Raw genomic sequence first — 17,462 nt, 5'->3', positions numbered from 1 at the left:
AGGTGTCTCCTTTCCTTACTCCTCTCTCTGCTTCCTCTTATCAGTGTCTTTTTCTTTTTTTTTTTTAATTTTATTTATTTATTTTTGGCTGCGTTGGGTCTTCGTTGCTGCGCGCGGGCTTTCTCTAGTTGCGGCAAGCGGGGGCTACTCTTCGTTGCGGTGCGCGGGCTTCTCATTGCAGTGGCTTCTCTCATTGTGGAGCATGGGCTCTAGGCGCGCGGGCTTCAGTAGTTGCAGCGTGTGGGCTCAGTAGTTGTGGCTCACGGGCTCTAGAGCACAGGCTCAGTAGTTGTGGCACGCGAGCTTAGTTGCTCCGTGGCATGTGGGATCTTCCCGGACCAGGGATCGAACCCGTGTCCCCTGCATTGGCAGGCGGATTCTCAACCACTGCGCCACCGGGGAAGCCCTCAGTGTCCTTTCTTCACGTTCTACTCTGGGACTTTCAAATCTCATACTCTTAGAAAAGAAAATCTATATTATGAGACTTCTGCTTGACCTCATACTCTTTTTCCACTGACATAGCGTATATAGTTAATCATCCCAGCTGAATTCCATTTATAGCAGAGTTGGCATTATTGAAGATACTTTAGATAATGTGCTGTGATCTCTGAAGTAAATTCCAAAGGTGTATTTCTGACATATATAAATAATAGCAGCATGGAAGAATGAAAATATAATCCCGAGTGACCAGTTTTAGATGCATGCTATTTTTATGTAAAAGTTCAGGTGTGCTTGCTAATCACACAAGTCGGAAATCACTGTTACCCCTCAAATGTAGAAGCACAAACAAGTGCATATGGGGAGAGGTGTTTGGAACTCATATGTGCTCTCAGGCTGATGAAAACTGTCTGGACTCACAGTATTTTTGGTGGTACCCTACTGGTCCTTGAAAATGAGCTGTAAGGCTGACGATGTTCCAGAGGACAGGGAAGGAGATAAAGTCCTCAGCTGATAGAAATATATGCACATAACACCAATAACTCTTTTTCTTTTTTAGATTTTTAAAAATTTATTACTTCAAATAATTGAACAGAAATAATCTTCATAGAATTACTGAATGACAAAGTGCATTTCTTGACAGTCAATAAATGAAATAGATAATTTTTATTTTTTTATTATTTTTTTACATAGCTATCAATAATTATTTATTTAAAAAATTTTATTTTATATTGGAGGGTAGTTAACAATGTTGTGTTAGTTTTAGATAGATACACGTATTAGTATAACTGAATCAATCACTTGCCTGTGCACCTGAAACCAATAACTCTTAAGAAATAATTTCTATCTTGCCTTACCTTGTCATGGTCAACATTAAGCAACATCAGTCGAAGATTCTGGGGACTAGTGCCAGTGAAGTAGACCTCATAAGATTTGCCCAGAGCCACGATGCTATGAAACAGGGACAGTCTTCTCTGGCATGTGTACCCGGCACACCAGCCATGATCCTGTGGGCCTACATCCACACAAATGAAAGTTCATGTTCTGTGCTATGAATATTATTAGTGCAAAACCCGAAGAGTAATTGTATTAAAAATAAATTGCAGTGGTGAAGTTCAGCATTTACAGCCATTATCCATCCACCCATCCATTCAGTGATCTAAGCTATTTCTCAAACCTTGCCTTAAAAAGGAAGGCAGGGAAGCAACTCCCTCTCTACTATCCTTACTTTTAGACTGCCCAGGGTCAGAAGGGTATATGTTGAGGATTTGTGCTGGAAGGTCATTGAAGGAAATAGATTTACTTGTATCTCTACTTTAATAATCATATTTAAGTCCAGGCCCCATGGCGAGGAAGAAAATGCTTGATGCTCTCTCCTATTTATCAAACGTGACTTTGGGTGGGGAACCAACTTTCTCAGACTCTTTGCTGAGAAATATGCTATAACAGAGATAATTTGTTAAAAATAAAGCCTGTACATAGAAAACAGGGACATTTGTATGTCTGAACCACTGATTTATTAATTATTTCTTTCACTCATTTGTTCATTAATTTGTAAATTCGACAAACTCTTTTGTGTTTTTTTATTGCCTTTAACCTTCCTCCACTGTTATTTAATAAATTTTTGTTAAAGACTGTGATTATAGGTACTATTGGAGGGTCAACGTCATTAAATAACTGAAGCAATCTGAGAAATAACACTCCATTAAACCTTCCAGAAAACCAAAAGAAAGTGGATGCTTTGCACCTGAATCCAGACATTTCCAGAACACATGTTCTGGAACAGACCTAGACTGTGGAGCTTGACAAGACAGTCTTGACAGTCAAAGGAATTAGGAATGAGAAAGACCAAAACCAACCAAACAAAAAAACCCCAAAACACACTGATTCAAGATTAATTCTTCCAAGTATTCATGAAAATGAAAAACAAGTAGGCTGAGAATATTCATTCTCAAGTATTCCAAATATCATATTATCATTTTTTTAATTTATGTAAAGAAAATTGTTTTTTTTGCAGACACTTGGATCAATTTTTTCTTAAATATATTTATGCCACCTTCATATCTATAAAGATTACTCAAGGAATAAATTTCCTCCTCTTTTTTTTTTTTGATATTAATGCATTTTATTTTATTTTTTATTTATTTATTTTTTTAACATCTTTATTGGAGTATAATTGGTTTACAATGGTGTGTTAGTTTCTGCTTTATAACAAAGTGAATCAGTTATACATATACATATGTCCTCTTCTTTTTCTAATGGTCAATTTGGAGTAATTGTCCTGGCTTTCTAATGTGGGGGACTGCTGAAGAGTCGTCTCTCTCCTGCACATAGATCTTACAAACAGAAGGCAAGGAAATCCCTATGTTTACTAGTTTTATGTGATAGATAATTTATGAGACATGTCCATGAATGTAGTAAATAGTGAATGCCTTGAGTAACTCTAGTTTGTTTACAATGAATACCTACCATTAATGAGATCAACATAACCATTGCTCACTATAGCTACTGGTGAGAGTCTGCGAGTTTCTGCGTCGGAATCCAGGCTTTCAATAACCATCATTGCATATTCCATCCCAAAGCACCGATAGCTCTGCCATTCTGGAATGTACTTACAGGTTGAATCTCTAGTGATTCCTAGAAACATAGGAATACACATTTAGAAATGAAACAGAATCTCCTTACAACAGCTTCCACATACTATCTTTTGCTTGTTACATAACATTAATAAGTAGAAAATATAAATTAGTTGAGTACATCAATCATTAAACATAAAAGATATATTTTGTTTCATGAACCAGAGGACTAACAGAATAAGATCCAACAAACCTTTATAAGGTGCTTTCTCAGTGACAGGAATTCTACTTCCATTTGGGAATGTGAGCATAACATTAGGAATTCTATAGTCTCCAATTCCAAATTGGCTATTTCCATTCCATTCATATTCTGCTTCAGGTATCACTGCACCAGAATTCCCCAGAAAGGAGCCATCCATATCTCTAAGAAAAGATTTCCTTTTGGCATCACAAACCATGTCTACACAATCAGATGGATTCACCTTACTGTGAAGAAAAGGTGAAATGCATGAATACTTAGATTTGGTACACCTCCCTGCTTCTAGAGAGCATTTGAATATACTTGTGTATTTGATAAGAGTATCAAAAAAAATTAATTGATTGAATCTTATTTCAGAAAGGATTCAAAGTGGGACCAAGTAGCATATGTAATTAGCATTGTAATGAGGCCTGTTTTTCCATTGTGTTGATTTGGTCTATTATTATGAATTCATTAACATTTCAAAAGGACAAATTGTACCTGTGGGAAATAAAATTAGAATTCCATTTTGCTATTCCATATTTTGTCGAATGATAGATTTCATATTTGTGCATTGCTCAAAATATACTAACATTGCCCAAAGAGCAGGTAAATTACTCAGTTGTGCAGACATACAAAATCCTTGTGTTAGCAGGGAAGTCTTTATATTTTTCCCTTCTTTCTCTTTTTTTAATGGGACTTTAAGAATTATAAATGTATCATATGCTTTTTATAAAATAATCTAAATACTTAATATAAGTTCAGTCCCCTTCACCTTTCTATCCTAAGCTCTTAAGCTCATCACCAATTACAGATTGGCATATATTCTTGTAGACTTTTGCCTATATGTATACAAACAGATATACTTAAATTATGATTTTTATGCTATATATTTTAATAACCATTCTGTAGATACCTGAACTGTAAGAGATGAAATACTATAAACTCATCATGCAGTTCAGTCGTAGATGGTATTCTGCCTTCATTCTGAACCACCTGGAGTGTTGACTGTTACTGGTTATAATAATAAAATGTCTGCTTAATTTGCAATGTACTATACATTGTATATTATATATAGTATACAGCATACTTACACTATATGATATATACCATGGGGAAATATAAATTCATTCTACAGTTACAGCAGCAAAATACTATCTAATAGATCTGAGCTTTTTGCAAAGAAAGACGTGAAGCTATAAATTATCCCTTACTCTACTGTATTAGTTTTGGAGATGATTTGAGTAAATATTTCTGTGGGTCATTTCTGTGTTCTTTGTGTTCAAGTGTGTGCAGAGTGTCTTTGTGAGCAAGTCTGTGAATAGACTGCCCAGTGGCACTCTTACATTATGGTTTAGGGCTCTGTCTTACTTCAGGTTCCAAAGAAACAGAGCCTGAGATGTGGACTTTTGTTCAAGTGAGTTATTAAGGGAGTCCTCAATAAGGGAAGGAGAGAAAAGGGAAGGAGGGAAGCCATATAGGGCAAGGGAAAGAAAAGGGGAGATGACTATGGTCTATAGACTAGCTTCAATCTGATCCCAGGAGAATCTCTTGATCACGAACTACACCCAGAGCTGTTCCACTTTGAGACAAGGGGGCCGGCCTTTCGTCCTCCTGTATAAATTCGTCATTTTTTGTGGACTACAAGAAGGCAGTAGTAGGGAGAGCTTTAGCCGCTCACAGCTATTCCTGTTTGGCTAAGAGCAATCTTCTGGAAAAGCAGGCAAATGTAGGTCATTATTGGCCAACATTTAGAGCATCTGGGGACTGGGTGAGCTACTCAGTAAAAGGGATCTGGGATTGTGCCAACAGTATCCCAATAAAAGCACAGGACTCAAAGACATATTTTTAAATGTAATATTTTCTCCATGACCTAGATGTTAAAGTTATATATTAAATCTGAAAGATTCAATGATAACTAAATAGGAGGTAACAGCTTTCTAGTGGGGAGAAGCTCTACTGAGCCAAAAAACACTGCAGTTCAACAATTATTAAATGAGGAGGTATGGGGTTGTCATCAAAATAAGATCAGATGAAGTCAAACTATTTATGAAACACTGCATTTCTCTGAAGAGATGCATATCTAATTAGCATTATTTCTTGTCTTCTCTCTATACTGAAAATGGTCAAAGAGCTCTAATGGAAACTTTCTTTCCTCCAATATTGTCTTATATCTAAATTCCTGGTCTGCATGTCTTTTGAAGAGTAGCAGTTATTGGCTATATTCTTTCAAGACTTAGAATCTACATGGTTCAGCTTCTAGAAATATTCTGACACCAACTAACCTCTGTGATTGAAAAAAAAAATCACTGTTCAAAGTTTCTGCATATTTTTAGTCACAATGATTATAATGATTCCCATTTAATTTCCAAGTACATGTTGGGGTGCATATAATAAGATATTTGTAAAGCAAAAGGAAACAAAAGAGGTAAGGGAAAGGGAAGAAATGATAGACATGACTTTCATTCCTAATGACTATTAATGGAGAGATATTAATGTACAAATATACTTCTGACCCATTCTCTTTTATGTTTAATGATGGTGCTATGTATGATATATGGGAAAAGAAAGTATGAGAAAATATACATATTAAGGCCTAGCTTCTTCAACTTACCTGAAGACACAGATATATTAAATACTCTTAATTTTCATAATGCTGATTGAAATTTCATAGACATGAACAGTTACTTTAAATTTAGCAACTTTCTCAGATCTATGGCAGGGGAAGAAAACAATGGAAAACTGTGATGACAGAAAAGAAGAAACTGAGTTATCATATATTTTACCTTATATCGGGTCTATGTATAAATATTTTTGATTGTTCAGTAGTGTCAACCAGCTGTATGTTCTTCACATGGATTGGATGCTGTAAATCCTCATTTAAAGGGTTAGTAATGAATATCACATTAGTTTCACCTGAACAAACATTTTTAAATCCAACAAATGTGGAACCTAAAACATAAATAATAGAAAAACAATTATTTCCTATAGAGAAAGGGTAAAATCAGTTTCATTTCATGTATATTCCACCAAACACATCATTTAACATTACCTTGAACATGGAACTCTTACCTTATGTGGCAGATAAGTCCACCACTATTTGTGGACTGTATCCACACCACTGAGTAGTCTTCTCCCATGTTTTCTCTGAGCTTGGCATATTTTCTCTGTGATTTGCATTGGACAATGGGACAAGAGCAATTGTAGTATAAACAGATCTGAAAAGTGCTTGCATATTAGGGCTCACTCTCTCTTGGTGTTCTTGGGGAATTCTGTGATTACCAGCATGTGAATAAGCCTAGGAGACATTTGGCTCAGTCACTCTCATTACCCCATCAAGGGCCAGCACCAGCCACCAGACATAGAAGTGAGACTATCCCAGACTAACCAGCCCCTACACATCTTGTAAAGTGATGGCAGCTCAGTGAATAATCCCAGGTAAGATTAGCAGAAGAACCACCAAGCTGAACAAAGCCCAAACTGCCAATCCACAGAATCATGAGCTCATAAACGGTTGTTTAAAGGCTTTGAATTTCAGGGATAGTTTGTTATGCAGCAAAGGCTAACTGAAATACTATTGCTCTCTTGGTCGTATTGCATATATTATGTGGCCAAAAGATAAAACTGATTAGATCAAAAAACAATCTTCTTTGCACTTAAAATCCAGTAACTCAAAACTGAAAACAGCAAAAAGTGACTCCATAAAATTCTTAAATTAGTTATGTGCTATATACTACCCTGCTTGACTGTATTTTCTCCTACGAAAATATTGTATATGCATGAATATAAGCCTGTAGATGAGTATCAATAAAATACTATAGTAATAGATGCTGTTTGTTCCCTGTGTAGATCTCCTTTATTGGTCCTAAACCTATGTAGCATGTTAAATAATTTTTGGCAGGGGTATCATTACAAGTAACACTAAAAAATGATAATTTGTTTTGCATTTCTTTCTGGGAATTAAAGTTATGAGAAATAATATGTCAAAATTTAGATGTCTAATTTATTGAACTGCTTTCTTTCAGGTGACACTGGTTAAAGTTATCATGAAAGGGAGATTTTCTAAACTGAAATAGAGAATGGCTCAGTGTACTTAATGGGCAAAGCGAAAATACTTGGTATGTTTACTACATCTATTTTAATTATTTTACATTTTTAAGGATGCAGCCTGGTTCAGTGAAAAAGCAGCAGATTTTAAGTCAAGAGATCTTGATTCTAATTCTAGTTCTGCCAGCAGCTGTGGGAGTTTGGCAAAACATTTAAGTTCTATGAACTAAAATTTCTGCATCATAAAAGCGTCTAATAAAATATAACCCTAATTATATAAAAGGGCTTTACAATTTAGAGAAACTAATTAATATTAAATCACTATACCAGTGCTTTTTCTGTTGTTTTAAAAAGAAAATGAGGGCTTCCCTGGTGGCGCAGTGGTTGAGAATCTGCCTGCCAATGCAGGGGACACGGGTTCGAGCCCTGGTCTGGGAAGATCCCACATGCCGCGGAGCGACTAGGCCCGTGAGCCACAATTACTGAGCCTGCGCGTCTGGAGCCTGTGCTCCGCAACAGGAGAGGCTGCAATAGTGAGAGGCCCGCGCACCGCGATGAAGAGTGGCCCCCGCTTGCCGCAACTGGAGAAAGCCCTCGCACAGAAACGAAGACCCAACACAGCCATAAATAAATAAATAAATAAATAAATAAATATTATTTAAAAAAAAAAAAAAAAAGAAAATGAAATGTCAGTTCTTTTATATGTATGAATGTTGCCAGGGAACTATTCTTGAAATTGACTCTTCTGTCTGGTTTCTTTGCTTGTCGTATTGAGCAGATTAATTTAATCATTATTTTTTTTAACTAACAATGAAACATTACGAGTTATATTCTACACATTCTTTACAGAACTTAACTGAGTAGACTTTCAAAGACTATGTTTAAACTTGCCTGAGATGTCCAAAAGACCACTGATGGCATTGTAACTCATGATCCCTGCATGGGGTTTCCGCGGTGCCATGTTATGTGCTGAAGCAAAGGTAGGCCAGCAAATCCCACTTCTCCCACCTTTTATAAAAAGAAGAAAGTTAATGAAATTTGAATATGCACTCATATGAACCCCAAAATTAAAAGTTCTAAAATCTTTACCTGATGGAGGTCTAGAACTTCGATGGGCAGCAGAAAGTTCAATATTGGGATCATCATTAGTTAGGACATCAGAGCAATTAAATTCAGGGCTACTTCCAACAATTAATGAGTTCTATTTTAAAAAAAAGTTCAAACAGTAAGCTTTAATAATAACTTTTCTTAAAAGAAAACATAATAATGAATAATAATGAATTCCACTGTAGCAAAACACAACCTGTATAACTTTGAGAAGTGGATCATTCACTAAACCAAGATAAAAAAGATTTCTGATTTCTGCCCCAAGTGGATGACAATCAAAGTCAGAGGGGGGAGACAGGCATGTAAATAATTATATTTAAAGACATGTTATGTTTCCATGATAGGAATATGTGCAGGGAAAGTAGGAACAAAAAGAGGAGGGAGTGTCAAAACTACCTAAGCTGGTTCAGGAAAGACTTCATAGAGATAGTGAAAATTTAACTAATTGTGGCAAGATTAGCAGGTGATAAGCAAGAAGAGCTGCAGGAAGGAGGGGGGAAAGGGAAGGATGGAGAGCTTCCTGGCAGAAGGCAATGAGCACAAAGGCAGGAGGTGTGGCTAGTAGGGCAAAGAAGTCAAGAAAATCATTTGTATTCAATAATTTTACCCTTCTCAGAATTGCTCTTTCTGCTTTGTGTGGCTGCATTCAATTTTTACCTTAATCTGCACTGTTTTACTGGAAATTCTGTGAGATACAGCAGGTGGCATGTAAATCATTGAAGAAATGGCCATTCCATTGTCAACCAGGGTCACGTTATAGATACGCACACTCTCCGTGGTCTGTAATAGAACTTGGAGGTTACATAGTATGAAATATAATCATAAAAGAAAATAAACAATCACTTTTTTTGGATCCATTTACCTGAAAATAAATTCCGTAATCCCAGCATGCCCAAATGGTAAATCCCTGTATAAGAGAACATCCAGGAAGGCCATCTTGGTTCATATAGATACCAAATAAACCTCCATGGGCTTCATTGTCAAACCACTTTTCCAGAGAATAAGACTGACCTTTGAAGGAAATACGGAACCAGTAAATTAACATTATGAATCAAGTCATAGAGTTATAAGCAGTATCAGTTAAAGTTGAAATTCTTTTAAAAGTTAAATATATGATTCTGATGCAAATTTTAACAACATGATCATATATATTTGTATGGTTCAGCTACTTATGGTTTATTCTATTTAGTATTTCTCTTATCTAATTTGTCTCTTCAATGTTACTCAGAATAATTGTATATTCATTTGTAAAAGTTTACTTTAGTGCTAGCACCCTTAACTTATTATATCTGATTAAACATGAATTTCTTTAGAAAGATTATGAAGTTTGAATTCAAACAAGGCTAAACTTGAAAAACACAATGATACCACTTGCTGTCTATAAATGTTACTGGTTCCTTCTGGTCATCCCATTTTCAAGTTAAGTGTCACTTCCTTAGAAGGCCTTCTCTGACTACCGGATTCATAGTTAGCACCTCAGTCAGTTAACATGGCAATTAAGATTTTTTTCACTTTGATATTTAATTACTACTTATTTGTGAATTATTCATCTCCTCTCTCCTATAAGGACGTAAGCTTCATGAAAGAAGAAACTGTGTCTAGCTCCTTCACTGCCAGATTCCTAGAGCCTAGGAGGTAATGCAGAGGTAGGTGCTCATCAAATACTTCTTGAATTAATGTATGCATGATTTTGGGAAAGTTGCTTAGCATTTTATAACTTAAGTTTCCTCATATATAAAATATTATAATGTCTAATTCAGGGTTGTTTCAAAATGAAATGAAATAACCCACATAAAGTGCCTCAATATATGGAAGCTATACCCATTATTAATATACAGGATAATTAAAGTGGATTTTCATGAAAGTTTTACTTATGTACAAATCAGATCAGTGACCTTAAAAGCTCGTCCCAACCATGCATAAATTTGAGGATTCCCCATAAAGAGCAGCACTGCCTCCTAAATTGTACTTTGTACCAGCTCTCTTGTCCAAGTTCCCCAGGATCTGACTTCCTCCATCTTCGATTGCTTTTCCCTTCTTCCTAGTCCTTTGAGATTGACATTTCACCTATGGTCGGTCGGCCTGGTTTCTATTGTTTCTTCCCTAAGAAGCTGTCTGCATGGCTACACCTTGGTTCTGCACAATGTAGCCCCATGGACAAGGATGGCTCCACCTTTGGACCCATGTGTGTCAGAGTTCCCTTCCCAGCATCCCAGCCCCTCACTTGTTAGGGAGATGAATTGTGTAAATTGATGTCCCATTCCAGGAACTTAAACCATCAGTTCCTCTGTGATGTCTCATATTTCAGTTGCTCCTTATAAACACTCCCGATTATTTAGGAAGATCAATATATTCAGTGAAAAATGCATTACGTGGAATTATACATATTAGTAAATAGTCACATTCATAGGTCATATTTTGATTAAAAAACACAACAATACTTCAAAGAAGTTGTAGAGAAATTACATATTTTAAAATTTTAGGTCAAAGAAAAGCTACTTTAAGCTGTTGGGAACTAAAATATTTAAAAAGAACATACATCAAGGAATCAGTTATATCTGTGGCGAAGTTGTTTTATTCCTTCAAAATGTACTTTGCACAAGAATAAAATTAGCTAAAGTCCAATAATTTTTGAATTTACAGAAAAAAATACTTATTCAAAGAATTTCAAAAATACCTATAGAGATTAAAAAAATCAACTATAGAAGGGCTATACATTTTTCAGAGAAAATTCCATTTCCTTTAGCTAAGTTTCCCAAGAGGTAAAGTCAGCAGGTCTAGCATTCTTTTACTTTTTTGATTCAATAATTAATTTATCTGGTTTAAAAGTCAAGAGTTTATAGAAAGTTATACAGTAATAAGTGACCAGTCACCCTGTTCCTACTCACCTTCAATGACTTTTTGCTTTTACACTTTCAGTGTTTCTTTATGTAAATGCATATACCATACATATTCTTTTGTTCCCTTTCTAAGTAACCTCCACTTATCATTTTAGAATGTTCTGGTGATTTCTCCATATTAATACATAGTATGCATCTTTTTTCCTTCTTTTTTTAGAGGGGCCCAGTGTTCCAGTGTTTGGCTTTATATAACTAGCCCACAGTAACTGGACACAGGGTAGCTTTCCATTTTCTGCCAGTACAGGCAACGCTGTGATGAATAACCTTGTTCACAACTCTTTTTCTAACTGGTAGAGGCAACTGTTAGATTACAGGAAGTAGAAATGCTGAGTCAAAGGTAAATGCCTCTATAATTTTGGTAGCTATATATTGCCAGATTCCCCTCTGTAGGGGTTATATCATTTTGTCCTTCAACCAGCAAAGTGTAAATGTTACTATTTCCCTACAGCCTTGCCAGGAGAGCAGTAGTTCAGTTAACTCTTGATTTTTACTAATCTGATAGAAATGTATCTGAGAACCCTCTGTTCATGTCCTTTGATTTTTTTCATGCTTGCAGGCTTTAACATATGAATAGTGAGCACGTATTCCTTTAAAGCGGAAGCATGAAATAGTGACATATCCCTATAGGCACGTATCTCTATGCTTACAAGTTGCTTTTGGGAAAGTGGTGGTGGGATAAGATAATCACTGTTCAGTACCATCAAATCAAGCACTGAAGCTGTTGTTAAGAGTTTTTGGATCATAAACATGGAAAATAGTTATCTTAAAAGCCTATTTTTAAAGGATCTATCCTTCTTTTATTCCCTTGATACTATTAGTCAACACACCTTATCCTATTCTGTCCTCCCCCATCTCTCTTCTGATCCCTTTTGTTGATTTTCATCCCACTGCTTCTTGCCCGGATTACTCTCTTTCACTCTTATTGTGTCTTCCCAAGTCCATCAGACCCAACTGTCCACCATTCTCTACTTTATCCCCTCTTTTTCTCCCTTACACTCTCTGGCTCACTCTGTCTCCCTGGTTATCCCTCTGATTTTCTCTTTCCTTCTCATCTCCTCTACAGTCACAGGGATAGAATAAAGATACCCTTGTCAAGGAAGAGCTCATGTCCAGTGGGATCAGGAATGCAAACACGCTGTGGCAGGCACAGCTAATGGCATGGGATTGGACAGAAGGACATGAGGGTATCACAAGGACAGGGCTGGTCACCTTCCTCAGCCTGGGGCTCAGGGACCTCCCTGAGGCAGTGACTGTGAAGGGGAGGCCTGGGGAGCAGCAAGGCCCGGTCTCAGGAGGCTGAGGATGGGGACGGGGTCTCAGGAGAGGACCTGGGGCTGCAGTGTCCTAGGGCCAGGGAAGAGCGTGGCATCCTGGGGCTGCCGGAGAAGGGTGATAGGGGTGAAGGATGAGAAGAAAATTGGTTTTAATTTTTTCTTTAAACCCAATATTATATGGAAATAATTTAGTTTGTTGAGTTCTTTCAGTGCCCAGGAAGAAGCAATATTACTTTTCAACTCACAAACAATAATTATTTATTTCGAACAAATTTGGACAAGTTATTTCCTAATTTTAGTGACTCTATGCCAAAGACTTACTTGAGCAAGGTTCACCATTGATGCGATATCCTGCCCTTCCAAATCCAGCCACTACGTTATTTTGTAAGACTGTATTGGTCCCTCTATTTATCTAGTATAATGATAAAGAAAATGCTTTGGGTCAGGCTCTTACACAATTATGCAATGAGAGCAGGTATGCAACACACACTGGAAAACTAATTATGATGATACTTCCAGGAGTAAAAATTTAATTCACATTCACCCCATTCAAATTTATAATACAAATGAAGTACTGAAATTACCTTAGGTTCTCGGTGTAAACCTACCACTAGATACTACATTTTAGACTTCATTATAAAAGTACATTAAAGAGATTACTTTTCATTTCAGTCACAAAATCCACTGGACGTGGTTGAATATTAACAAGCCATAGACAAAATTCCAGTATTATAACAAGGCTACAAAAATTTTATCACTCTTTTTTGGTTATATTCTGTTACCAATTTGATTTATTAAGAACAAGACAACTAAGGCAATTACAGTGGACCATAAAATTCAGTAGAGGCATTCATTAAAGAAAATCTGCTACAATAAAAAACTGGGTTAGAACAAGTAGGTAATTACTAAACAAATTTATTTTATGAGCCAAATCAGAGTGGTAGAAAATGAAAAGTATGGAGCACAGAAGGTTTAGTTCTTGCCTACATAGAATCAGCAAAACAGTCCAAATCTCACTTATTTAAAGCATGTTAAACAGCCTTATTTTTAAAGATTATGATAAAAATAGAGTCAAATGGAATTCATAAAACTAAAAAAAATGCCTTTCAAAAGATATAGATAACTTAAAGATTTGGAATTGACATTTGATTACATTCTAACATCTATAAATAGACAAAAAGAGAACATTATTACCTTATAAATGTATACTAAGTTCCAGGCTTTCAGATGTTGCTTTAAGGTGATTATTAATAGTTGTACAAAAACAAAATTCAACCCTTACCCTATCTTTCAAAGAGAGCTTTTTAAATTCCTTTTCTTTCCTAGGGTATAAGTAAGTAAGATAAAAACAAGAGGAAGCTATCTTTCCTCTAAATCCTCTCTGTCCTTTCTATTTTCTTGCTTACAATCTCACTCTACATCTAAATAAATACCTATAGTAATTGAAGAAACTTCACGGGAAACAAGAAGGGCCCAATTAGTAATATCCGATAAGAGTAAATAACCTTGCATATAGAATCATAAGAATTTTAGATGAGAAATGGATTTTAGAGATTTTATAGTCTATCATTATAATTTTGCATTTAAATTCAGAGTTAAATAGTAAAATGTGTAAGGCATTCAGTCAATTAGAAGCAGAGAGACCCTGTAATGGAACTTGAAAGCAATAATTAATGTTGGAGAAGCAAGTAAATAAGAGAACTATTTAAACCAATGGACGTCACCACAGAGAAAACTCCAATGGCTACTGGAGCTCACAACATCTTTAAAGAAAGTTCATTCACTCCTTTAATCAGCTCACTTTATCCACAATCTTTATCTAAGGAAGCAATCATTTTCAATGACATTTTGAGATTTACAAATTCTACAGAAATTATAATCTTCAATAAGGGAATTACAAATTATAATTTTGTCTACTTATAATTTTAAATTTGTTCACACTACCTCAATTGCTGCATGCCAGAGAGTTGAGCTCAAGTCTTTTCTGTTCTGATAGGTTCCTGGCCAAACTGAAAGTGTAACCAAGTTTCCTCGGACTCTGTTGGCATCCCCCCATATTCTCATGCCTGGAAAAAAAGAAAATTCCCCCAAATGAGTACTATAGGGAATGTCTTTCATTTCTTCCATGAAATTAGTTTTCTCGTTTGAACCTGACAAATGAACCCTTTTGATTTTAGAGTGAACCCTCTGAACTCTTTGATACTCTACCTCTTTAATAGACTACCTGAATTAAAATCTTTTGTTAAATATGTGGGTTCACAGGCTCCACCTTAGATTTTAACAAATATACACACAAATTGTATACATCTTAAATGAACTTGTATTATGCTTTAGACTGATATTCAAGAAAGGACAACCCCCTAAATCAAATCAAATATATTTTTTTAAAAAATTATCTTTATTTGTGAATAATCTTTTTGTTTTATATGTGAGAAGTATGTTAAAAGTCAGTAATTTAAACTATTGGTGATTAAATAACTCACATAAGATCATGGTCTGGTAAATAATTCTTCTAGAGCTGTACTGTCCAATATGATAGCCATAGCCACATGTGACTACTTAAATGTAAAGTAATATAATTAAGTACCATTAAAATTAAAAATCCAGTTTCTCAGTCACATTAGCCACATTTCAAGTGTTCAATGGCCACATGTAGTTTAGTAATTACCATGTTAGCACAAACATAGACCCTTTATTTCCATTCTTGAAGAAAGATTAATTGGACACCCTGGCTCTAGAGTTTGCAGACAAGGCTGTCTCAGAAGACGTGTTATGGGACCGAAATATTATCATATTACCTTCCCCCACTGTAAAGTGAATCACGTTATCATCTATGTCCAATCCATCTGTCCCAAATACACCAACTGCGGGGGAAAAGCCACTGTGAAAAGCACAGCCTTGAATATAAGATGAGCCACGTTCTTGAATCTATAAAACATCAGGATTCAGTGAACATTTTAAAAACAAAGTTAAAGGACATTTAAAGAAAAAAATTTGAAGTAGGTGATTTTCAGAAAACAAATCTTGATAAACAAAATACTCAATTTACATTCCATGAAAGGAGATGACTTCCCAGCAGACCTTTTAATCCTGGGAAATTTCCATATATCTTCAGTTTATGATTAAAAAAAGCAAAAAAGAAATACTTATTTTAAATGTGAATTAAAAATTCTCAAGTGCTTTTCTATGTATTTATATTTCTATCATTACCTATAAAATGCTAAGGAACTAAAAATTATTTTTCAGAACAGTTTATTATATGATGAGCAGGGATTTTTTTTTTTAACCACGGAAGTCGATACTCAAGGCAGGGGTTACAATTCAAATGTCTGTAGGAAACAGTCAATAAGTAGTTTAGGGGTTTCAATTCCAAACCTACATGATTTAAAATTTTTATTTATTTATTTATTTATCTTTATTAACATATAGTTGATTTACCACGTTGTGTCAGTTTCAAGTGTAAGCAAAGTGATTCAGTTATACATATGTATCTATTCTTTTCCAGATTCTTTTCCATTATAGGTTATTACAAGAATATTGAGTACAGTTCCCTGTGCTATACAGTAGGTCCTTGTTATTTTATGTATAGTAGTGTGTATATATTAATCCCAGACTCCCAATTTATCTCCCCTCCATAATATATATTTATTTTATTTTATTTTACTTACTTTTCATATTTTTATTTTATATTGGAGCATAGTTGATTAACAATGTTGTGTTAGTTTCAGGTGTACAGCAAAGTGATTCAGTTATACATGTATCTATTCTTTTTCAAATTCTATATAAGAAATATGCTCTTTCTCATTTTTTCTTAAATCAGCAGCCCTCTAAGCATATTTATTTTCCCACTTTTGACAGAGGCACGGATATACAGACATGCTTTTCATTTGAGAAATTTAAGCAACACTCACTTTGTTTAATAATAACTGTTTGGAAATATTTTTGGTCATTGTAAAGTAAAGCAGAGATGTGAAATACTATTATAGATCTTCAATTCTTTCACCTTTTGTGTTCCATTTTCTGTTTTTTTTTGTTTTTTGTTTTTACTGACCTTAATTAACACATAAAATGGTTGGAATCAAATACTGTTGTAAGTCTAAAAACGTTAATGGGAAATACATCTAAGAAAGTTTTATTATATTAGATTATAGTCTTAGCAATTCTAAGATATGGGTATTTAGTAAAGTTAAATGAAAATCAAATCAAAATCAAAATACTTAATTTTGGGTATATGCAAAAATTAAAAATAAAGTACAAACCTGTCCCAGGTTAAGAAATGTTACAGCATATCTTGGATCCGTGCTATCCCTGAAGCCCTCTTGACCGCTGTGATAAAATTCCACATTACTTATTCTTGCACTTCCTAGTGGGGAAAAGAGTTACACATTTTTTTTCCTTGAAGCTGAATAAAAATTTTGAAAAACTACTAAAGTTTTTGTAATTTTCCAAATTACAAATTTGTTTTCAACTTTTTCATGAAAATTGTATTCATTTTTCTTTGCCCTTTTAATCCAAATAAGGCAATGTTTCTGAATTTGTTTTTTTACTGCCCCTCACAAGAACCTTTTTAGACATTTCTCTTTCTGAATAGCGTTCCCTCTTCATGACATTTTAATACCACAGATATACTACATATTTGTCAAGGTGTGGTGGCCCTTTGGAGGACCACAAACAGGTTACGTTTTTTTTTTCCCCCAAGAGTCAATTTTCACCTGTTGGTAGTGATACAGTTCCTGTTGAGAATGCATGGCATGAGGCACAAGTTATAATTTACCTGACATTTCAATTTTGATGCTCTAAAGAACTGTTAAGGACATTATCTTTACATAATTTTTTCCAGAATATGCATTGCCAAGTATCTGCTGACCAAGTTTGTCATAAG

General features: G+C 35.1%; 1 protein-coding gene across 1 annotated transcript in view; it reads right to left on the bottom strand.

Annotated features, from left to right (window-relative positions):
• PKHD1L1 (PKHD1 like 1) overlaps positions 1 to 17,462 on the bottom strand; it is a 149,501-nt gene that overhangs the window by 14,630 nt on the left and 117,409 nt on the right. Inside the window, exons 60-71 of the mRNA XM_061171730.1 lie at positions 16,840 to 16,943; positions 15,379 to 15,508; positions 14,525 to 14,646; positions 12,902 to 12,992; positions 9,269 to 9,417; positions 9,064 to 9,186; positions 8,389 to 8,500; positions 8,191 to 8,307; positions 6,039 to 6,204; positions 3,268 to 3,500; positions 2,908 to 3,075; positions 1,296 to 1,453 (exon numbers count right to left, since the gene is read on the bottom strand). Of these exons, the coding sequence (XP_061027713.1) occupies positions 1,296 to 1,453; positions 2,908 to 3,075; positions 3,268 to 3,500; positions 6,039 to 6,204; positions 8,191 to 8,307; positions 8,389 to 8,500; positions 9,064 to 9,186; positions 9,269 to 9,417; positions 12,902 to 12,992; positions 14,525 to 14,646; positions 15,379 to 15,508; positions 16,840 to 16,943 (1,673 nt within the window). The remainder of the gene's footprint in view (positions 1 to 1,295; positions 1,454 to 2,907; positions 3,076 to 3,267; positions 3,501 to 6,038; positions 6,205 to 8,190; positions 8,308 to 8,388; positions 8,501 to 9,063; positions 9,187 to 9,268; positions 9,418 to 12,901; positions 12,993 to 14,524; positions 14,647 to 15,378; positions 15,509 to 16,839; positions 16,944 to 17,462) is intronic.

Source organism: Eubalaena glacialis, chromosome 17, assembly GCF_028564815.1.
Source record: "Eubalaena glacialis isolate mEubGla1 chromosome 17, mEubGla1.1.hap2.+ XY, whole genome shotgun sequence".
In the NCBI taxonomy this organism is placed as follows: Eukaryota; Metazoa; Chordata; class Mammalia; order Artiodactyla; family Balaenidae; genus Eubalaena; species Eubalaena glacialis.
The sequence above is the reverse complement of the archived record's forward strand: the minus strand, read 5'-3'. Positions and strand labels throughout refer to the sequence as shown.